An 18997-nucleotide genomic window follows, 5' to 3' on the forward strand; every position below is an offset into this window, starting at 1 on the left:
TATAAGTGACCCCAAATCATACACTGTCATGGGTGCCAAAATTCTGGTTGAGCAAGGTCAACACATACCACCAACACATTTGCAGACAGGTGGGTGACAATCTGTTTATCACAGAATTAACTACCTTTTGACAGCACATACTGGTGTACTACCTGGTCAACTAGCAGCTCTATTGGGGAATTTCATTGAGAAGCAGAAAGAACCGTCTGTGGAGCAGTGAAAACTGAAGATTGTAGATGATAAAGTATTGAATTTTTTTTATAAAGACCAATTGGAAAAAAAAAATTGTTGCATAATTACAAAGGGAAAACCTTATTCTTTTGAATGTTCATTTTGTAACTTTTCATAACATTCTTGAATTATTTTTACTATGTGTACCACCTGTCTCCATTCATATTGTACTCTAGTACATATGTGTCTCTTTAGATACAAGTATAGAGAGATGTTCCTACACAGAAAGCATGGAGAAAAGGTTAATGTCTTTAGCATATATTTATAAAGCTCTTTTATATCAGGAACAACAACACAACATTACATAGAGCATCTGTTATTCTTCATGTATTAGTATCTCTTTAGCATATACAAAGATCACATTTGTTTACAGTCAGATTATTCTGTCACATGGTAATTAATTCAGCATTTGGCTGTGTTCGACATGCAAGTTCAGTATAAATGAATTCAATTTCTTTCGTTTCTATGTTATAAATATCAGTATTTTCCCTGAACTTGGCTAGCTTCATCAGTCCCTTAGGCTTTGGAGAGACAGTGTTAATGTTTGACTGCCTCTCCATTAAAATCAGTAAAATGGGAGACACATATCCTGTTGTAATGATGGGTGGGGTCCCAGCAATGGGAACCCTCCACGACTAGAATAGGTGATAAGTGCTGATTCCAGGAAAACCCCAGAACTCTCCTCCTACCACTTCTCACCTACCTATCAAACTGTTTACATAGACACATCGGTTGACTTGATTAAAAAGCAGTTTTTTATGTTTTTTTAAAGCTCCATTCCCAAGTTATGACACTTTTTCTTAATGAAAATAAGCATATAATGCAGTTTCAGAACAGGTTTATATGGGATCAGTCTTGTCAAACTAATCTAATCAGTTTCTATGAGGAGGTAAGTTCTAGACTGGACCAGGGTGAGTTGTTGGATGTCATTTGTGTTGACTTCTCCAAAGCATTTGATATTGTGCCACATAAAAGGTTAGTACATAAAATGAGAATGCTCAAGGGTTAAAGAGGACCTTTCACCTGTATAAATGATGTTAACTGAGTATGCTGCCATATAGAGCGGCGCCCGGGGATCTCACTGCACTTACTATTATCCCCGGGCGCCGCTCCGTTCTCCCGTTATGCCCTCCGGTACCTTTGCTCCTTAAGTTATAGTAGGCGGGTCTTCTCTTGTCCTGTGGGCGTCTCCTTCTCCTAGGCTGCAGCGCTGGCCAATCGCAGCGCACAGCTCACAGCCTGGGAGTTTTTTTTCTCCCAGGCTGTGAGCTGTGCGCTGCGATTGGCCAGCGCTGCAGCCTAGGAGAAGGAGACGCTCACAGGACAAGAGAAGACCCGCCTACTATAACTTAAGGAGCAAAGGTACCGGAGGGCATAACGGGAGAACGGAGCGGCGCCCGGGGATAATAGTAAGTGCAGTGAGATCCTCGGGCGCCGCTCTACATGGCAGCATACTCAGTTAACATCGTTTATACAGGTGTAAGGTCCTCTTTAAGATCTTGTGGGAATAACTGAGACATGGCTGGATGATAGCTATAACTGGGCAGTTAATGTACAGGATTACAGTCTTTTAGAAAGGATCGTGAAAACCGGAGAGGAGGAAGGGTTTGCCTGTATGTAAATTTCTGTCTAAAGCCTACACTCCATAAATACAAAAGTGAGGGACATGAAAATGTGGCGTCACTGTGGGTAGAAATACATGGAGGCAAAAACAATAATAAAATACTAATATGAGTTTTTTATAAACCACCTAATATACCACAAAAAATCTAAAGGAATAGATGAGGTGACAAATCATAATGAGGTGGTTATTATGGGAGACTTCAACTACCCTGATATAGACTGGGAAACTGAAACCTGTGGATCTCGTAAAGGAAACAGATTTTTGGCAATAACCAAGAACAAATACCTTTGCCAACTGGTTCAGGACTCGACTAGAGAGATGGCCATAAATTTAAATCACTAAAACAGGAAGGTAGTAAGGAAGCATTGAAAAACTATAAGGAAAAAATAGAATATCTAAAATACAAATGAAAGCAGCCAAGCTAGAGACAGAGAGACTTATTGGCAAAAAGAGCAAAACTAGCCATAAAATAAAAGAAACCTTCAATTATATAAAAGGTAAAACATTTAAACCTGAACTTGTTGGCCCTTTACAGAGTGATGAGGGAGGAATTGTAGACAGTGATGAGTGATTCACAAAAAGAGTTCAAGAGAGGCCTGGATGTATTTCTGGAGCGTAATAATATTACAGGTTATAGTTACTAGAGATGGGTCATTGATCCGGGGAGTTATTCTGATTGCCTGATTGGAGTCGGGAAGGAATTTTTTCCCCTAAAATTAGGAAAATTGGCTTCAACCACATAAGTGATTTTTTTTGCCTTCCTCTGGATCAACTTTGCAGGATAACAGGCTAAACTGGATGAAAAGATGTCATTTTGCAGCCTTGTAAACTATGTTACTAATATGCAAATTATGCCTTTGGTGCAATCAAGGCATCAGCTTTCCTCTTGTTGCATCCAAGCTCCACTCCTTTCTGTGACCAGCCCTCCCTTGTTGCTTTACCACTGTCTGGCTCTGTCAATCAAAGCAGACAGGGATATAATAAATAATATAACTAATTATGTAATGTTGTTTCTAGAACTCGAAAGTAAACCTTGATTAGCTTTCTGCAGGAAATAGGTAATTTAGCCAATATAGCTCTTGTGGGCACACACTTTCAATCCTACTGTACAATACCAAGGATTACCAAAGCCCCCAAAGTGCAGCAGTTTTATAAGAGGACAGTACACATATGTTATACATATATTATATAGGTATATTAAAAACATTGTGGGAGGTAGGGAAGTGCCAAGATAACATCTGTGCCGGCACATACGCGGGCTGGCTCTGTGACGTCATATCACTGCGCCAGCCCACATACACTACCTGCAAGCATGCTCATCGCCGATCCCGGTCATTGCATCCAGGTGTTGGCTGCATTATACATTCAGCACCCACCATTTATGGATCTCGCTTAGCATGTGAGCTCTCTTCATGCATCCCCTTAATGCTGATCACATACATGTAAGTAATTATGCATTAAGGGGTTAAGCAGAACAGTGGGAATTTATGAATAGTCCCTATTGTGTGTCCTCTTATACAATGGGAATCTGAACATATGAAATATACTGTATGAGGTAGAATTTATCATTGAAGGTGTATGCAAGGGTAGTTTTTAGAGTGGACTTGCTATGTGGAGCTGCGTTAAATTTATTAAAGTAGCACACAGTAATAATAAATTTGGAGCAAGTGCAATGTGGTTGTGCCTATTTCAGTAAAAGTACACCTAGAGGATGCCTGTCATTGCATCAACCAGGCAAGTGTGCCACGAAAGTGATCTACTCTGAAATTCTGACCAAATTTTCACTCCATATTTGTAGGTGGCGCTGGAAGACGCCACTGTCTTGAAACAGTCACAAACTTTATGTGCAAGTAACCCCAAAAATTTGCAAAACCATTATTTGCTACTTTTGAAGCCAGAATTCTGGAGTGCAGGGATTGATAAATTCCTCCTTATATTTCTACTTATGTCAATAAATATGTTTCTTCATGTTCCATTTTCAGTTCGAACCCAAACAATAACAATGAATTCCTCCATACCTATAAACACTGTTTTATGATATGTGATGCGTGACTACGACTTCTTCTATTACATCAAATGAAGCTTTATATTTTGCCTAGGGTTGTACTTACATTGTATAACAGTGTGCAAAAACTGGCACATACATTTATCATAAGATGTTTTTCCCATCATAAGTTGATGGAAATCCCAGTACAGATTCATGTGTCAATGTGTTTATGCAGTTTCTTGAAAGACATGAAAGAACTTTTAATTATCATTAAAATTACTCTACGATAGGAAATGTTTACAAATTGCAAATGAAGAACAAAGTAATTATAATATATAAATACATTACAAGAGCGAAATTGATAAAAGCAGAGGACATTCAAACTTCATACCACATACTGCATAGCCATTCACAGACTGGTCTGTATGGGCCGTGTATTCTACTCTATAAGATGCTTTTTGGAAAAGCAACAGTAGTCCTACCCAAGGAAAAGGTAAATTCATATGGTGCAGCAGCCTACTGCCAAAAAATTGATCAGGCATGATAGCTCCTGTATTCAACAGAATGCACTGGCCCGCTACTGTTGGCTGTCTCTGCGTGTGTAATGTACATGTATCTGGGAATGGTGCTTTTATATGACTGTATGATTTGTAGTCTATGTTTCCTTTATATATCTGTGTAAAAAAGAAAAGGCGCGTGTGTGCATACCTTGACTTGGCTGAATGGGCTGTATTTAAAACCTCTCACAATTTGTTTGGTTGACGACTGCTACATTTTGAAATTGTGATACTCATGCCTCATGCACACACATCTCACACAGCGGAAACATACAACAGTCACACTCAGCTCATACAGAGGGTTCATGCCATATGCATACACATGCTGCACGCATACACAACTGATACAGCAGACTCATGCTGCATACACAGAACTGATAGCAGACACATGCTGCATACACACAGCTCATACAGCAGACATACGCTGCATACACACACAGCTCATACAGCACACACACAGGGCACACACACATACAGCACACACACACACACACACTGCATACACATACAGCTCATACAGCACACACAGGGCATACACACATAGCTGATACAGCACACACATGCTGCATACACACAGAGCTCATACAGCACACACGCGCTTAATACACATACAGCTCATAGAGCAGACACACAGGGCATACACACACATCTCATACAGTACACATATGCTGCATACACACACACAGCTCATACAGCACACTCACACAGCTCATACAGCAGACACATGCTGCATACACACACAGCTCATACAGCACAAACACACACAGCTCATACAGCAGACACACTCTGCATACACACATAGCTCATACAGCAGACATACGCTGCATACACACACAGCTCATACAGCACACATACGCTGCATACACACACAGCTCATACAGTACACATATGCTGCATACACACACAGCTCATACAGCACACACACACACTGCATACACACACAGTTCATACAGCAGACACATGCTGCATACACACACAGCTCATACAGCACAAACACACACAGCTCATACAGCAGACACACAGGGCATACACACACAGCTCATACAGCACACGCTGCATACACATACAGTAAAGCAGACACACAGGGCATACACACACATCTAATACAGCACGCACACGCTGCATACACACACAGTTCATACAGCAGACACATGCTGCATACACACATAGCACATACAGCACACATACGCTGCATACACACCTAGCTCATACAGCAGACACACAGGGCATACACACACAGCTCATACAGCACACGCTGCATACACATAAAGCAGACACACAGGGCATACACACACATCTAATACAGCACGCACACGCTGCATACACACACAGCTCATACAGCAGACACACGCTGCATACACACATAGCTGATACAGCACGCACACGCTGCATACACATATAGCTCATACAGCACACATATGCTGCATACACTCATAGCTCATACAGCAGACACACAGGGCCTACACACATAGCTCATACAGCAGACACATGCTGTGTACACACATAGCTCATACAGCAGACACATGCTGTGTACACACATAGCTCATACAGCAGACACATGCTGTGTACACACATAGCTCATACAGCAGACACATGCTGTGTACACACATAGCTCATACAGCAGACATATGCTGCGTACACACACAGCTGATACAGCAGACACATGCTGTGTACACACACAGCTGATACAGCAGACACATGCTGTGTACACACACAGCTGATACAGCAGACACATTCCACATTTACATATAGCTGATACAGCAGTTGTATGCCACATGCATATAATATTTAATACTTATGTACTGTTTGACTTATAGTATGAAACTCTCTTTAATCCTAGGGCTGGGCACTTGTAGTAGGGGTCACTGTAGTAGGGGTGCCATTTTTAAACACTCATACTTATAGCATTTCTGGGAAATCACTTTTCTTTTTGAAATCCTCAACTACTATTCCATCCAAAGGCTCAAATAAATGGGAAGCACTGCACCATATGGGGTGGGGGAACACATAGGATAAGTCCACTGACCTGGGAAACGCCCATTGCTGCTGTGAAGTCAGGGAGGCAATCAGAAGCAGCATTCACTAAAAAAGCTCAGCCTCCATCCTGGAGGAATATAAGGGGAAGAGCTAGGAAAGAGTGAATTCTGGTGTGGATCACCTTGGATGATCTTAGCTGCCTGCCTCTGTATGTGTTGGTGCAGCAACCAAATTCCCATGAAAAAGAGCAGAATCTGCAAGGTTTAAACCATGGGACTGCCCCCTTGTGTACGCCCCTTAGGCCTCATGCACACGACCGTTTTTCGGGTCCGCATCCGAGCCGCAGTTTTTGCGGCTCGGGTGCGGACCCATTCGCTTCAAAGGGGCCGCAAAAGATGCGTACAGCACCCCGTGTGCTGTCCGCATCCGTTGCTCCGTTTCGAGGCCCCGCAAAAAAAATATAACATGTCCTATTCTTGTCCGTTTCGCGGACAAGAATAGGCATTTCTACAATGGACCGTCCTTTCCGTTCCGCAAATTGCGGAAAGCACACAGGGGGCTTCCGTTTTCTGCGGATCGTGGTTTGCGGACCGCAAAAAACTGAACGGTCGTGTGCATGAAGCCTTAGGCTTTGAAGATATGTTCTAAAAGAAGAATATAGAGATAATAACTTACCCCATCTTGTGCTTTTATAATAAGATCATAACTTCCAGGCTCTCCTTCTCTATCAACATCTTGAGATACGCAAATACGTCCAGAATCATAATCAATCCAGAATTTCTCAGACTCTTTAGTGATTTGGAACCTATCATATAGGGAGTAGTGGACTTCTCCAAAAGAACCTGAGTCAGCATCAGTGGCCTTTACCTGGAAAAAGAGGTGGAAGTTCTTCAGCAAATTACAATTCATTTAAACTTTATGTAGTCTCATTTTAATGAATAAAAACATGCATACGCTATACAAGACATATCAATTATTTAGATAATCGTAAAAACTATTAAGCTCAAGAACAAAGCTTATAAAAATTTGACCATTTTCTCATAGCAGTATTTTGGAATATCAACTATAAAGAAATACAATGTTAGGATTTGCACCTCCACTCGCGGTTTTGGCTTACAAATACTATTGTAAAATGTTGACCTAAATACAGTATATGTGAATGAGGCCTGGAGATATGTGAGCTAATGTAATGATCATAGGAGTATATTTCCTGAAAGTAATTCCATTGAAGAACACTTCACTTACAGCTTCTCACCTGTTTACACATTGTCATTCAATTACTATAATTAGTGATGAGCAAAGTTATGCTTCACAAAGAAATTCAATTTATGACGAATTACTTCGTCATAAAGCGCATTCCTTTGTATGTAGCAGGCGCAATGACGGGACATGGTGATCGCGCCGCCCCCATCATTGAACCCCTCAGATGCTGCATTCATCGCTGATCAAGCCATCTGATGCTACAATTGTGTTTTGAGGGTTTAAGTGGGTGAAAAAATATATATACATATTCATCTTATCCATTTGCTCGTGGAGAGGCCATCACGGCTATCTACATTGAAGAATCATCTCATCATCACACTGCCTGGGTGCTCTTACATCATCACTAATGACGTCACCACGCCCGTCCAGCGCGCTGGCGTTGTGACGTCACATGTCACTCCACATTTCGCAAGCGCGAACATATTGGAGCACTCTATCTGCATATAAAGCCATTCTAATGTTTTGCCGTGCCAACCATTTTCTCCAGTCTCAGGAAACTTATACCAGCTTAAACAATGTAGCATAAGTGACCCACGCCTGTATTTCGCACGCATTACGCGAATATTACATTGCCGATTTTCTCAATCAAGAATATAATCTCGAATTTTCTAATTCGTGAATATATGATGAATATTCTACAAAATATTCGCGAGATATCGCGAATTGGAATATTGCCACTGCTGCTCATCACTATTCCTGATGCAGTGATTTTCTTTTTTTTTTGCATTTCCGTTTTTTAAACACCCTGCCTTTCAAGAGCCATAACATTTATATTTTTCCATTCACTTAGCCGTATGAGGGCTTGATTTTTGCGGGACAAGTTGTACTTTCTAATGGCACCACTTAATATTGCATTCATTGTAGTGCGAAGCTGGGAAAAAATTCTAAATGGGGTGTAACTGAAAAAAAACGCTATTCTGTCACCGTTTGATGGGTTTTGTTTTTACTACGTTTCCTATATGGTAAAACTGACCCGTTGCCTTCTTTCTCTCGATCAGTACGATTACAGTATACTTTTAAAAAAAAATCTACAAAGCTGTGTGAATGCTCCTTTTTTACAGGGTGAACTATAGTTTCCATTGAAACTCCATTTTGGCCGTGTATGAATTTTTGATCTTTTTTTATAAAAAAAAATAATTGGGAGGTAAAGCCCCCAAAAAACTGCAAATCGACCAATTTGTTTTTTTCTGGTACAGTGTTCACTGTTTGTGATAAATACATTTATATTTTAATGGTCTGGGCATTTTAGGATGCGGCAATGCCTATGTTGTTTATTTTTCAGTTTATTTTTATTACAGGGAAAGGAGAGGTGATTTAAACATGTATTTTTTTTTATATTTGAAACACTTTTTTTTTTCTTTTTTAACCCCCTTAGAGGTCTTGAATATACAATCTTTAATTGTATTTATCATATTCTACTGTGATTTTATACAGCAGATTATGAAGAATTCAGTCTTTTCCTATGGAGCCCTGCCACCTGCAGGCTACCACAGGAACTACAGTAGAGCTCTAATACCTTGGGTTTCTTTAGAGCAGGCATGCTCAATCTGTGGTCCTCCAGCTGTTGCAAAACTACAACTCCCAGCATGCCCGAACAGCCTACAGCTATCAGCCTACAGCAGGGCATTGTGGGAGTTGTAGTTTTACAACAGCTGGAGGGCTGCAGATTGAGCGGCTATGGCATGTACGGCGGATATCAGGAAGGGTTAAGGTGTTTCTTTAACAAAATCCTGCTTTTACGTTTCCTGCTAAAAATAAAAAGAAAGGCAGCTATCTAACAGCTGACAGCGGTGGTCTAGGAGGCAAAACCAGAACTGTGGATTAGCAATCAAGACATATATTTGGGCTCTTTATCAATAACAGCAATTATGCAAAAGTTTGCTATTTACAGAAAATAACAGACATGCATTAAAAGATGGTTAAATAATTAAAATGGGAAATTAAATAGAATTATAGCATTTATTACAATTAAAATTGCAGTCAGATTACAGTTGAACTAAGTAAGCATTACACATTTGATATATAACTGTGTGTATGTGAATTTTTCTCCCATATGGCAATTATAAGCTTTTGTTATCCCTCTATCTATTATAATCCTTATCCTTTAAGCACATTAGATCTAAGGTAACCCCTGGCATCTTTACTGTTGAAACACATATTACACATAGCATAAAACTGTCAAAAAAGGTTAAGCCACAACTGCTAAAATCGGTTCTTCCCATCCAACCGCTAATATGACCAAAAAAATTGAGGGGAGTGTGTGGTAACACAATAAGTGCAGTTTTTAGGATGTAAGGTATGATTTCATAATTAAAGGATTAGAGAGTTCTCAGCGGCAGCACTAGGAAGAATGGAGGAAGGGCTAGAAGCTGGCATTTATTTATTTAGATTATTTAGTTTTTTCTTTCTTTCTTTATTTTGCACACTGTGCCCTGATAAGGTTATGCAAGACCTATGAGGAGGATACAGCTTCTAAAGATTCACTGCACAAATGTGTTGAGACCTAGCAGCTGGCGATCATGGGATGGGAGAAGGAAGTGTCATGGCCACTTCCTGAACTGTATATATGACACACACAAAGCACCATGTTTTCAGCAATTTGGAAAGCATGGACTGTAAGGGGTATCCGTACAGCTGCAGACTCACCAAGGATGCGACATGTGGACCTGCCAGACATTTTAGGTCCTCTTGCGGTTCTGCAAGTAGTTAAAGTTTATAGTAAAATACTGCCAAGCTCTGGGCATGGCATTTTTTTAATGGATTTAAGTAAGTACACCAGCTTCACCAGGTATGAGATATATTTAACAATGTATGCAGTTAACTTGTGAAATCTGGTAACAGAACCTATTAAAAAAAAAAATGGAATTGGTATACCAAAATATACCTACCAAATGCAAAACTGATTTTCCTTTAAATTATGCAGCTATTTTCGTTACAACATTCAACCTTTCTCAACATTTTAGCAATGTTGATGTGAAAGCAAATAACCAATTATTCTTAATTTTTTTGCTGTGTATTGAGTTAATATTTTATATAAACTTTTAGCAATAAGCATACAATAACACAGCATATATCTATATATCATACACATGTACAAAGTTAATGTTTTCCAGAAAAGGAGCTTTAAAGGTAGGTTTTTTGGTACTTGCAGAGATTTCATAGGAGAGAAATATATTTTAAGGGTATAAATTTTTTGGGGGTATTACAGTTAAAGCCCATTCATCTTGTTAATGTTTTTCTTGTGTCCTGAAGAAGAAACAAAGGCAGATGGGTCACATTATTTTCTACCCAGTTATTATTGCATGTCATGTATTTAATTTTTAAAAGGACAAGAAACAGAAAACAGCAGTTTGAAATTATTGAAAGTACCATAAGGAGTTAATTGAATATGTAGCAATAGGTTTAACTACAATAAGAGCTTTATAGTGCGACCACAGGAAAGTAACTCGAACCACTGTATTACTAGCAGCAGAGCTCTCATTAAGAGTACCACCCACTCCTACATTAATACCATTGATCTGTTTTATGACACTGGCTTTTCAATGGCAAATGAAGCATGATTTACAGAACTGAAAACAATAAAAGCACCGCAGATGCTTATTCTGGAATACGGATGTAGTTGAACTGCATTCTTTCTATGAAAACAACACTGGCTTTAAATCATGCTATTAAATTCAGTATAACATCTAGGATCCCGCAGCTGGGCAGCCATAGTAAAAGCTGGGAAAGTATCTTAATCTATGCATTGCTATGTTGTTTTTACCAGGTTTATTGGAGGATACCTGTATTTACTTGAGTATAATTTTAGTAATTTGGCCGTGAGCCATCGTAGATGGCATAGTAATGAAATGTTTGAAGTCTACAGGAATGATAAATGAAAGTTCATTACATGCTTTGTTTCTAAAGCAGGTTATTCATCAACGCAAAAAGTTCACATTTCATATAAAATGCTGAATATTAAAATGCTAATTCACCTTACATTATCATTTCCCACTCTTTTAAAGATCATTTTAATGCTCATGTTAATGATTGTCTGTCACCTCCAAAATTGGTTTCAAGGTAAGCATATAACCATATAGAGTAGGCCTCCTGAAACATAACTGGTACTGTTCCTATCTTATAAAATTGCGGTCCTCTTTTTATGAAAACGCTTTTTTTTTTAAGGTTTCGGGTGTATTGTGGGTCATCCATTTCATGTGCCATCACTCCACCAGTAATGCCTTGGCTTCCAACTTTTATTTCAGTGACAGTCCCTGAGATTTTAAACCGGGTAGCAATGACCAAGGGGACATCAGGTGTACCAAAACCATATTTTCACAAAAATACAAAGCAGCATTTTTCAGGATTAGGCACAAGAAATGTATGATTATGTTTCAGAGCACCTACCCTTCATGATGGTATACTTACTTTCAAATTGATTTTGGCCATAACAGACTCCGTTTAACCCCTTCCTGACACATGACGTAATAGTATGTCATGGCGGCAATTTTGAAGTACTATTACGTCATGGTGATCGGGCTGGCATTGGAGGGGTGCACACCCGATCACTGCAGGGGCCTGGCAGTCCCTGATAGCCGGGCCCCTGCTGCATCCGCCGGCATCACTGTAAAAGACGATGCCGGTGGATTAGCCCCTCCTATACCGTGACATAGAACGGGTTTGCGGCGGGTGAGGGAGCCCATCGGGTCCCCGCGCTGCTGTGGTGGGGACCCGATGGGTGACAAGGCAGCCCGATGCCATGCAGAGGCTGCTAAATGCCTTGCATGGCATCGGGACCTGCCTTCTATGGGGGACGAGGAGATCCTGCCCCAGGCTAACAGGCAATGCATTACAAGGATCAGACCCTCAAAAGTGGAAGTCCCAGAGTAGGACAGAAATAAAGTTTTAAAAAAAGCAAAAAGTTTACAGTAAAAAAAGAAAAAAACGCCCCTTTCCCCTGATTTTATAATAAAAAATAGAAAAAAAAGGTAAAAAAAGGCATCATCATATTAGGTATCACTGCGTCCGTAACGACCGGCTCTATAAATATATCACATGATCCATCCCGTAGAATAAACACCATTAAAAAAAAATAAAGTACTGTGTCAAAAAAGCCATTTTTGTCACCTTACAGCACAAAAAGTGCAACACCAAGCGATCAAAAAGGCGTATGTCCCACAAAATGGTACCAATAAAATCTTCACCTCATCCCGCAAAAAATGAGCCCATACATAATAAAATTGCTCAAAAAATAAATAAAATATAGCTCTCAGAACATGGAGACACTAAAACATTATTTTTTTGTTTCAAATATGCTATTATTGTGGTAAAGTGAAAAAAAATATATATATATATATACATATTAGGTATCGCCACGTTGGTAACAACAAGCTCTATAAAAATATCCCATGACCTAACTCCTCAGCTGAACACCATAAAATAAAAAAAACTGTTCCAAAAACCTTAGCAACCCTATTTCTCTGTGCCTCTATTTCAGCATCTTCGTAAGATGGCCTCTGCTGCACTTCCTGTGGTAATATTTGTCATGTCCTTGAGGCCATCCTATATTTCCCTCACTTCCCATAACCCCTTGCTCTCCTCACATGAACTAGCAGACAAGCAAGACCAATCAGAATGCAGATAACTTCTCCCATTACCCCAGAGCAATGTGTATCCTCTCACATACAGCTAACCAGAGACAAGCCCTTCAATTACCGTACATGAAATCAGTAAGCATTTGTTTTAGCCTCTTAATAGTCACATTAAAAGTTTTTTAGGAACCATTTTGGGTTATATCTAGTTTATTAAATAAGTTTTATTATTTTATTTTTAGGGAGAAAGATAAAAAAAACTGAAATTTGGACATTATTTTGTGGAATTTTTTTATGGCGTTCACTGAGTGGTAAAAATAACATAATTTTATTATTTGGGTCACTACACTGATGATAATGTCACATTTCTACATTTCTATATTTTTTTTACTATCTTTCCCTTCCACTTGTCAGCTCTGCAGCTGCTCCCTCTCCTCATCCAGAGAGACAGGGAGGGGGGGGGGTGCTTTATGTATTTAGATATGTATTGTTTGAAAGCTGACATTCTAAGCTTTCCGACAATACCATAATAACAGCAATATGTTCAGTACAGGGAAAGATATCACTGATAGAAATCGAGATGCTGTGAATGCAGCTGAAAGTGAAAGTAAAAGCAGGTTTTACCCTCGATTATTCATGACTCGATTTCTAACAGTGATATCTCTTCTGTTGCTTGGACTTTAGCTGTCATTTAGCTGGTCTTGTATGAAATCCTGGAATACCAGGTATATGTTTCTAGCTGCGACCATTCAGGAGATATCACCATCTAAAGCAGCCCTCACCTCTCCACTTTCTACCCGAGCACTCAGGGCTGTGCTCCTCCTCCCAGTGGTCTCCCCGTCTCTTGTTTATATCAGAGAGGAGACGGCCTGTACATGACAACGCTGTGAGAAGAGGGCTGCTCAATGTGAAAGTGACACAGATTTCTGGGTGTTACTATGAGGTGAAACTGAAAAAGATTAAATTATAAAGAATAAAAGCATTCATACAGCAGGGTGTACTATACCATTAGGGTATAAAAATACAGTTACACTTTAAGTACATTTGCAAACTAGCAAACTTTCTGTTCTATACAGAATCCATCAGACAACTGATGACTCCATGTGTTGCCCTTATCTCTGAACTCCTATAGCTAAATTTTTAATACTCTGATAAGAACTTTTAATAAAGACCAACTGAAAAAAAATTATGTTTAGACCAAAATGAGTAACCTTGAAAAAGTTTTAAAAAAAAACATTTACTAAAGAATTTTATTTATGCAAGAATAATGAAATGCATGCATGAAGGGATGTACACAGTATTTTACTAAACAGAGGATCATAGACATGCTCGTGCACACATGAAGACACACAAACACTAGCCAACCTAAGTGCCATCTAAGTGCCAGCTGCAGTGCTCCGACAACAGTGCCAGATAGTGTGCTACCATGACCCTTTCAACCACAGTGTCAGCAAAAAAGTGCCAGCTGAAGTCTCAATACATAGTGTAGGGATCTGCCCCAATGGTAGCCTTCAGATAAGAACACAGCAGCCTTTTAGCGGTGAAAGCAAAGCAACAATTGCCTTTTATTCTTGACAAATCAATAAGGCAGTAAACGGCAGTGACCGGCTTGCTCCAGCCAGCCTCAAAAAAACAATAAAGTTCTCTATCTATAGCACAACACAGGTATGGTTTTGCCCAGTACCGTAACCCGACAGGGTGTATGTGGACCTCTAAACCCACACAGCACTCCACAGAGCTTGACAAGCAGGGAGGTAATCACCCCCACCTGACACTGCTGGCTGTTTTTTGTAGGACAGTCAAGACCCGGCCTGGAATGTGGGGAGTTGTCACCCACCCAGATCAGCAATAGTGTTGGGTTCGAATAGAAAATAGAAAATATTAATTGCAAATATCGGCACTTCGAGAATTCGCGACTATTTAGAATATAGTGATATATATTCGTAATTTTGAATACTCTAGATTTTTTTTTTCAACAGTATCCTCCCTTCTTGCTTGTGGGCCAATGAGAAAGCTGCAATGTCTTTGTCTGAGCTTAGCAACATCCCTAGCAACCAATAGGATAGTTGCCTACCTTTACTATATAAGAACCTCCCCAGCAGCCCTTGTATGCAGTATTTTGCAATGTTATTGCTGTGCTCTCTGCTTTCCTGTGTCATTACATTAGATAGTTAGTTTATATAAATAATACAGATAGTTAGTGGGAGATAGTCAGTGTAGGTTAGATAGTGATATAGTGTAGCTGATAGGTTCTGCTGTCCATACTTACATGCTACATACTTAGTGTTGTATGTATGTATGTATGTATGTACAGTGGATATAAAAAGTCTACACATCCCTGTTAAAATGTCAGGTTTCTTTTTCCACCTTTAATGTGACCTATAATCTGTACAACTCAATTGAATAACAAACTGAAATCTTTTAGGTAGAGGGAAGAAAAAATATAAAAATAAAATAATATGGCTACATAAGTGCGCACACCCTTAAACTAATACTTTGTTGAAGCACCTTTTGATTTTATTACAGCACTCAGCACTCAGTCTTTTTAGGTATAAGTCTATCAGCATGGCACATTTTGACTTGGCAAGATTTTCTGACTCTTCTTTGCAAAAAGACTTCAAATCTCTGACATTGCTAGGGCATCTCCTGTGCACAGCCCTCTGAAGATCACCCAACAGATTTTCATTCAGATTCAGGTCTAGACTCTGGCTGGGCCAATCCAAAACTTTAATCTTCTTCTGGTGAAGCCATTCCTTTGTTGATTTGGATGTATGCTGAAAGATGAAGTTCCTCTTCGTGTTCAGCTTTCTAGCAGAAGCCTGAAGGTTTTGTGCCAATATTGACTGGTATTTGGAACTGTTCCTAATTCCCTCTAGCTTAACTAAGGCCCCAGTTCCAGCTGAAGAAAAACAGCCCCAAAGCATGATGCTGCCACCACATGCTTCACTGTGGGTATGGTGTTCTTTTGATGATGTGCAATGTTGTTTTTGGGACAAACATATCTTTTGGAATTATGGCCAAAAATTTCAACCTTGGTTTTATCTGACCATAACACCTTTTCCCACATGCTTTTGGGAGACTTCAGATGTGTTTTTGCAAAATGTAGCCTGGCTTCGATGTTTTTCTTCGTAAGAAAAGGCTTTCGTCTTGCCACTCTACCCCATAGCCCAGACATATGAAGAATACGGGAGATTGTTGTCACATGTACCACACAGCCAGTACTTGCCAGATATTACTGCAGCTCCTTTAATGTTGCTGTAGGCCTCTTGGTAGCCTCCCAGACCAGTTTTCTTCTTGTCTTTTCATCAATTTTGGAGGGACGTCCAGTTCTTGGTAATGTCACTGTTGTGCCATATTTTCTCCACTTGATGATGACTGTCTTCACTGTGTTCCATGGTATATCTAATGCCTTGGAAATTATTTTGTACCCTTCTCCTGACTGATACCTTCTAACAATGAGATCCCTCTGATGCTTTGGAAGCTCTCTGTGGACCATGGCTTTTGCTGTGGGATGTGACTAAGAAAATTTCAGGAAAGACCAACTAGAGCAGCTGAACTTTATTTGGGGTTAATCAGAGACACTTTAAATGATGGCAGGTGTATGCTGACTCTTATTTAACATGATTTTGAATGTGATTGCTTAATTCTGAACACAGCTACATCCCCAGTTATAAGAGGATGTGCACACTTATGCAACCACATTATTTTAGTTTTTATGTTTTCTTCCCTCTACCTAAAATATTTCAGTTTGTTTTTCAATTTAGTGGTACGGTTTATAGGTCACATTAAAGGTGCAAAAAGTTCTCAAATGATTTATCTTTGTCTCATTTTTTTACATCACAGAAACCTGACATTTTAACAGGGGTGTGAAGACTCTTTATATCCACTGTATGTATGTATCTATGCTACATACATACATGCATACATAGTGCTGTGATGTCACAAGTTCACAACAATACTTAGCGCACCAATCACTAATAAGTAGTCAGACCTGTTAAAATGTGAAGTTGCACATATTGCGCCAAAATATTCGCATCATTGGTGTCGATTTCACAATCACAAATACATGGGAGCACTTTATCTGCATATAAAGCTATTGTAATGTTCTGCCATGCCAACCATTTTCTCCAGTCTCAGGAAACTTCTAGCAGCTTGAAAAATGTAGCTATAGTGACTCACGCCTGTATTTCGAGCGCATTACACGAATATTACAGTACATTGCCGATTTTTCGCAATAAAGTAAATAATCTTGAATTCACGAATTCTTGAATATATGATGAATATTCTACCAAATATTCCCAAAATATCGGGAATTCGAATATTGCCCCTGCCGCTCATCACTAATCAGCTATTCATAGCTATACTAAATAAATGAAATGTCAACCACCTACTGCGGCTGACACACCTGAACTACTTGCTCCTACTTCACCGAGGCCAGGAACCTCGGTGACACGTATCTACCATCAACGATGGTCCCTTGTGCCTTTCTACAATAGCAAGTAACAGTCAGACAATGTGACCGTATAACATAGTCAACATCAAAGCACCTTTAACAGGTCAAGTGACAACCCCTAATACAGTGTCAACCACAAGGTTTACATATTGATTACACGCAACAAAATTTCCACTGCCAGGAATACAGCAATATTGCAGCTGTACAGAGCATCCACGCTGTGCCAGCCACAGAGCCCTCATAGCTTTATTAGAAAGAGATTGTCATGTACTATATGATGTCTGATTTTCGATTTTTACATTAGTCATGGAATAACCCCTTTAACTCCACTCCCCTTCAGAACACATTAGTGTGTATGGCAATTCATACAGTCACTACCATTGCACATCCAACCAAGAATGAATTTAAGAAAAGTTTTATTGCGAATATCTTGATATTGCACTGCACGATTTAGCTTTATAAACATATATTTGTTCTCTTTCTATAATTGCAATACTACTAACAGCATTTGCTGAAGAAACACATAAATATAGTGGAATTTACATACTATTTTAGTGCATAAAATGATGCCTTCAGAACAAGTTTATTAATAAGGTTCCTTACAGAGAAAGGGTTGTTGAGATAATGGCCATCAGGGTTGCCAACCAGAAGTTTTATTTTTTCTGGACAGCTTATCCCAAAATCACGGACAGTCAACATTTTTCATGGACAAATTGGAAAACCATACCAGACCATGAATGATAAAGATGATAAGTAATACATGTCTCTGTCTATAGCTAAATATACTGATAAACCTCATTACCAGCATTTACTGTGAGCTGTAAAATGATGGTAATTAACACCAAAATAATTTAGTCAAGTACCACCAGGCAAAAAAAATAAAAAATCACGGATGGATCTATTTTTTTCACGGACTGTCCAGACATTTTTGGACGGTTGGCAACACTGATGGCCATAGTTTGGATATAATGTGTAACATGTAAATAACATGAGGTGGAGTATACATAACAGACAGGTAATCAAATTAAAAATGTATCAGTCTAAAGTGGCCAAGGTCCATTTGGCTGCAGCTTTCTACCATTTATGTCCAAGTATCATTTGTAATCGGCTGAAGTCCCTTTGGTCACAGAGACTCAGGCACACAGTTCTCTACTTGGCTGCTTGCCTGTACAACAGACTCATAGCAAAAGGGTTTCATTAAGACTGTAAAACAAACAAAAATCGTATTGGCTCAATTTAAACCTCGCAGATGCGGATCAGGGCATCTGACATTCCACAGAGGACAGAATGTTTTCACAAGCTAAAATAACAGAGATTGCGGACAGGTTGAATTTG

The 18997-nt window shown here is 39.4% G+C and overlaps 1 protein-coding gene across 1 annotated transcript in view; it reads right to left on the reverse strand.

Annotated features, from left to right (window-relative positions):
• Window positions 1-18997, reverse strand: part of DCHS2 (dachsous cadherin-related 2) — a 377954-nt gene that overhangs the window by 203840 nt on the left and 155117 nt on the right. The window contains 1 exon segment of the mRNA XM_040419885.1: window positions 7052-7243. Coding sequence (XP_040275819.1) covers window positions 7052-7243 — 192 coding nt within the window.

Source organism: Bufo bufo, chromosome 2 (assembly GCF_905171765.1).
Source record: "Bufo bufo chromosome 2, aBufBuf1.1, whole genome shotgun sequence".
Lineage (NCBI taxonomy): Eukaryota > Metazoa > Chordata > Amphibia > Anura > Bufonidae > Bufo > Bufo bufo.